This window comes from Gastrolobium bilobum, unplaced genomic scaffold (assembly GCF_033153095.1).
Source record: "Gastrolobium bilobum isolate Gb01-03AN ecotype WA unplaced genomic scaffold, APGP_CSIRO_Gbil_v1 utg57893, whole genome shotgun sequence".
Taxonomy (NCBI): Eukaryota; Viridiplantae; Streptophyta; class Magnoliopsida; order Fabales; family Fabaceae; genus Gastrolobium; species Gastrolobium bilobum.
Genome location: NW_026897690.1, coordinates 101,212 through 105,773, shown reverse-complemented (window position 1 = coordinate 105,773; position 4,562 = coordinate 101,212). Strand labels below are relative to the sequence as shown.

Below are 4,562 nucleotides of genomic sequence, written 5' to 3'. Positions count from 1 at the left end.
CGTCAGAATTATCAAATTATGTCTCTAAAATTATTTTACTCTTTTAAGCTCTACCGGTTAATTCACAAAACTGTAAATTCTCCGGCAGAACGCACTGTTCATAACATAGTCATGATTACAGTCAAAATACTCGAAATCACTCACTGAATCTAATTATGGCATTTAAATCCTTAAATTAAATCTCTAATTAAAATTTACCATTTAGGGTCGTTATATTGATCATATTATTGTGTTTCATTATCCTAATCCATCTTATCAACTCAATCCTGATTTTCCTTTTTGGACAAAAATCATTATCCTTTTGATTTCCACTCACTCTGTCCCATATCCTTTTGATTTCCACTCACTCTGTCCCCCAATAGTTCCTCATTCACCCAATCCTCCGTTTCTTTTATGTATTTCTGATTGTGACTGCCATTGATTGGTTTTATTTTTGGAAAAGAGGTGTCTACAAAACATATCATGATTCAAAACATTATTGTAAAATCAAACTTGTACAACACTCTTTATTATTATTAGCAAGGAACTCAGTTGCCCAAACAGATGGTGCTTCTGAGACCTGAAGAGGTAGCTAGTAGACATAAAGACTAACCCCATCACAAAGATGGAGCTTAAGATGCTATTATAAAATATAAATAACTGTCAAACCAACATTATAACATAAAAAATATATAGAGCAGTAACAATGATATAGTGTATAACAGGACACTCCTCTTATCTTACTCCACACAGCAACGATACATGAAGTACTTCTCCATTTGACGGCCACATTCAGCACACACAACCTTTTGGGGTATGCCACCAGTGCTGCCAGGAAGGATGAGGCTATTACAATGATGTGTGGTGTGAAGTTGATCAAGGTAATCTTTAAGTGCTGGCACCAAACCAACTTCGTCAATCTTATGCTTCCACTTATCAAAGTCTTTCAAACTTGTTAGAGCAGTATCACCCTTGGCTCTAGCCATTTCAGATGGACCTCTACAGAATATTGCCCATCCTCGATCACTACCATCAAAGCTAAGCACAGTCATGACTTCACTCATAATCTGGTCATTTTCAACAGTCTTTCCATGCTGTAACTTTGAGTACAACATGCTCTCCAACCGTGCCCAAAAGAACCAAATGGGTGTCACATTAGACCAATAGTAACTAAACTTTCTTGTGGCGAATGTATTTATCATTCTCTGCATACGTTCTTTGGCATTGCTCTTTCCCACGTAAACCATCTCTAATTGGAACTTACCAGCTTTTGCAACATTCATTGCAGTGGTTGTGAATGTTTCAATCCATTCAAGATCTTCACCTCCATACAGGCATATGAATTTTCCTTCTGTTATCTATAACAAAAAACAAAGAGAAACTTTGTGTCAATATATAATAAAATTAATTGTAAAAGTGAGGTTAATTAAGTTGGAAACATAGAAATTATCTTATTACCCATTCCAAAACTGTAGGATCAATGCCATCAACAAGCAGCTCAAGGCTCCAAATCTCTTGCTTCCACAAAGATTCTTCTTTCTCACGTGTGAAAGGGAATGCCAAATTTCCCCAAATCCATATCATATGAAGAGCATTTGGAGAGGACAGTCTTCCTTGTGGATCAAGGGCTACAACAATAGCTCTCTTTGAGAAATTCCACACTTCTCTGATATACTTAATCACTGATGGTTCAATGATGAAAGGATCACGCACACTGTACCATGCCATCATTGATTGCAAATACTCAAACTTATGCTTATTCATATCATTCCAAGTTGCTTTGTCTACAACTGGCATCCACACCATCTCATAGTGCATCTCACCCCTCGATCGTGAATCTTTGTACAAATTGTCAAGTATCATTAATTCTTCTTGTGAAAGATCAAGATCTGATATGAGGAGTAGCACATGTTTCCTCCTTAGAACCTCGACACTAACCTGCTTGTCAATAAGAGTTAGTCTTTCAAACCATGGTTTGGAATAAGATATATTTACAAAGGACTATATATATATACAAAAAAAATATTTTTACAGCCACTTCAGATAAGGTTATCTACAGTTACCATTTATAACTATGTTCTCCCGGGAGAACATAGTTATAACATTAAAGTTACTTTTTTTTCTCTCTCCACGTCAGCAAACAAGTTCTGAAAAGTAATTGAGGAGAGAGAAAAAAAAAAAAACAACTTTAATGTTAGAACTATGTTCTCCCGAAAGAACATATTAAAAATGGTAGCTGTAGATAATCTTATCTAAAGTGGCTGTAGAAATGTTTACCCCTATATATATGTTACTTGAATATAAAAACAAACCTTTGATTTAGTAGTTCCATCCACAAGTGGAGGAAGATCATCCTTTGCATATATCAATGCCCTGAGAATTTTCATGTTGTCTACATGGACTGACTCGAAAAGACGAATCAGATTATGGAAGGCCTCTACATGCCTCTTGTCATCTGCACCAAGTTAAGGATGCAATTGTCAAAACACTTTTTGAAACTCTCAACCGAGACAAAACCCTTTAAATTAGTCCAATAAAAGGTCTTATATTTAGCATAAAATCCTGCAAGAAAAATCTTGAATTCAGGTTATAGATATCCTAAAAAAAAAATTATACTCCCCATCAAACTTCAACTAGGAAGGTCAGGCGTGGGGCAATCTTTGTACGCAATCTCACCGTTATATATTTGTAAAGAGACTTGCATCCCAGATTCGAACTCATGATATTTCAATTACAACGGATCGTACTCACCCTCTAGGTTACATATATTCTAATTATAATTGTCAATAGTGTGCTCACCTATATACTGGTAACAAAGAGCAAGTTGGTTCTTGAGGTGCTCATGTATACTACTGACTTTGTGTGCTAGACTAGATAATTCCCATGCCTCTGTGGCTGATGAAATTGACCTGCATTTATTTAAATAAGGGTCACTACTATTTCAAAAAATGATTGAGGTAATTCAAGTTATCCAAAAGGGAGCGATATGCTTACTCATTTCTCATGCCTATGAGACTGGCAATTTGTGAGGCACAAGCCACAATACTTCGGATGACCCAATAGGCAGCAATAGGAATATGAGCACTGGCAACGGACATAGGAGGTGTGTGCTCTGAAATATAATCGGATGGTAGCTCCTTGAATTCAACAATGCACATGGTTACATCTAGTGCTGCCTTTATAAGCTTGTTTAGTGCTTCAAATTGGGGTTTCAGATTTGTAGAATTCTCTACAATGTCAGGCAGTTGCTTAAGGAGTGCCACAGATTTTGCAAGTGTGTTTGCAGCACTCAACTGAGCAACAAGCCAAAACTCTCCAAAAATAACAGCAAAGGCTGCTAAGGTTAGCACAACTTTTGCATGCCATGCATAGCTAGATAGGTAATTCAGCAACACCATTGTTGATGCATGTGCATCTCCACCTCCCGAGCACTTGCATGATAGCTACCAATATATAGTCATGAACTACTCTTTAATAACTTTTCTAGATCGTTTTATTTTAGACTTTAGATACAGAAAAATTTGATCAAAATGAACAGGGAATACCTAACATGTATTTATATTTTGTGTATGATATAACACTGCCGTCAGCATCAAATATAAGTATATTCTATGCAAAAGTAAAATAATGAAAAGAATCACTCTTCTACTTTTTTTTTCTCTTTTTTTTTTTAACAGCCACATATTTGGTAATTAATTATATGTAGGCAACACTTTTTATCCTTGACAACAGCAATAAATAGTAACTTCCATAAAAGTTAAGAGATTTTCATATAAAAAGAACCTCGCACGAAATTTTGTTTATGATAAAAGCCAGCGTGTCAAGCGTGTCAAATTCAGCCAAAGCTGCAGCGATCTCCAATGTATCTTGTTCTTGTTTTACCTGCCAAATGGAACACATAGCGTAATAGTACACAATATATATATATATATATATATATATATATATATATATATATATTTAAATAACTAGCTAAACATGCAGCATCTGGCCACCTATATATACCTCGAGGCTTCACATGTCCAACACAAGATTAAATAAGCAAATGACATCATATATATGCATGTAAATTAGCAAAGCAAAAAGTACGTATAAATGTCTTACATGATGACCCTCAATACTTCGGGCAATGGCTTGAATCAAGATTTCGTCCACGATTTTGATAATGGGATTGACATCAATTTCACGACCATCAGGGGCATGAGTGGCCTGAACTTGCTTCATCATGGCACTGTCATCAGATGTGGAGAACATGCGTCGCTCCTTCCTTTGTTGCATCTTACTAGGGGTAGCTGATAGTGGGCGAGGGTTAGTTGCCATGTTACTCATCAAATGGCTTAAGATATCGAAATGGAACACACAACACAATGTTTGGTTTGAGTTATACGTGATTGTACTCGTAACTCAAGTAGAACTTATATAATGAGAGGAAGAGGAATAAAGCTTTATTGAATAAGTACCTTGCTTGTAGGAGGGTATAAAAAAAGCTAAAGCAATTATCCAGTGACCAAAATGTGACTGTTCATCGAATTTTTTATCCAAATGTCAGGTGAACATTGTTATTTTCCAATATACCACGCAGA

The 4,562-nt window shown here is 35.9% G+C and overlaps 1 protein-coding gene across 1 annotated transcript; it reads right to left on the bottom strand.

The window, feature by feature from the left end:
- Nucleotides 1-645: 645 nt before the first annotated feature.
- Nucleotides 646-4,299, bottom strand: LOC133309336 (protein SIEVE ELEMENT OCCLUSION B-like). The gene is made up of 7 exons (XM_061510098.1): nt 4,084-4,299; nt 3,763-3,861; nt 2,974-3,422; nt 2,779-2,888; nt 2,292-2,434; nt 1,438-1,917; nt 646-1,337 (listed from the first exon to the last, which is right to left on the bottom strand). The coding sequence occupies exons 1-7, from the start codon at nt 4,297-4,299 to the stop codon at nt 720-722; spliced, it is 2,115 nt and encodes a 704-aa protein (XP_061366082.1). The 3' UTR covers nt 646-719.
- Nucleotides 4,300-4,562: the final 263 nt, after the last annotated feature.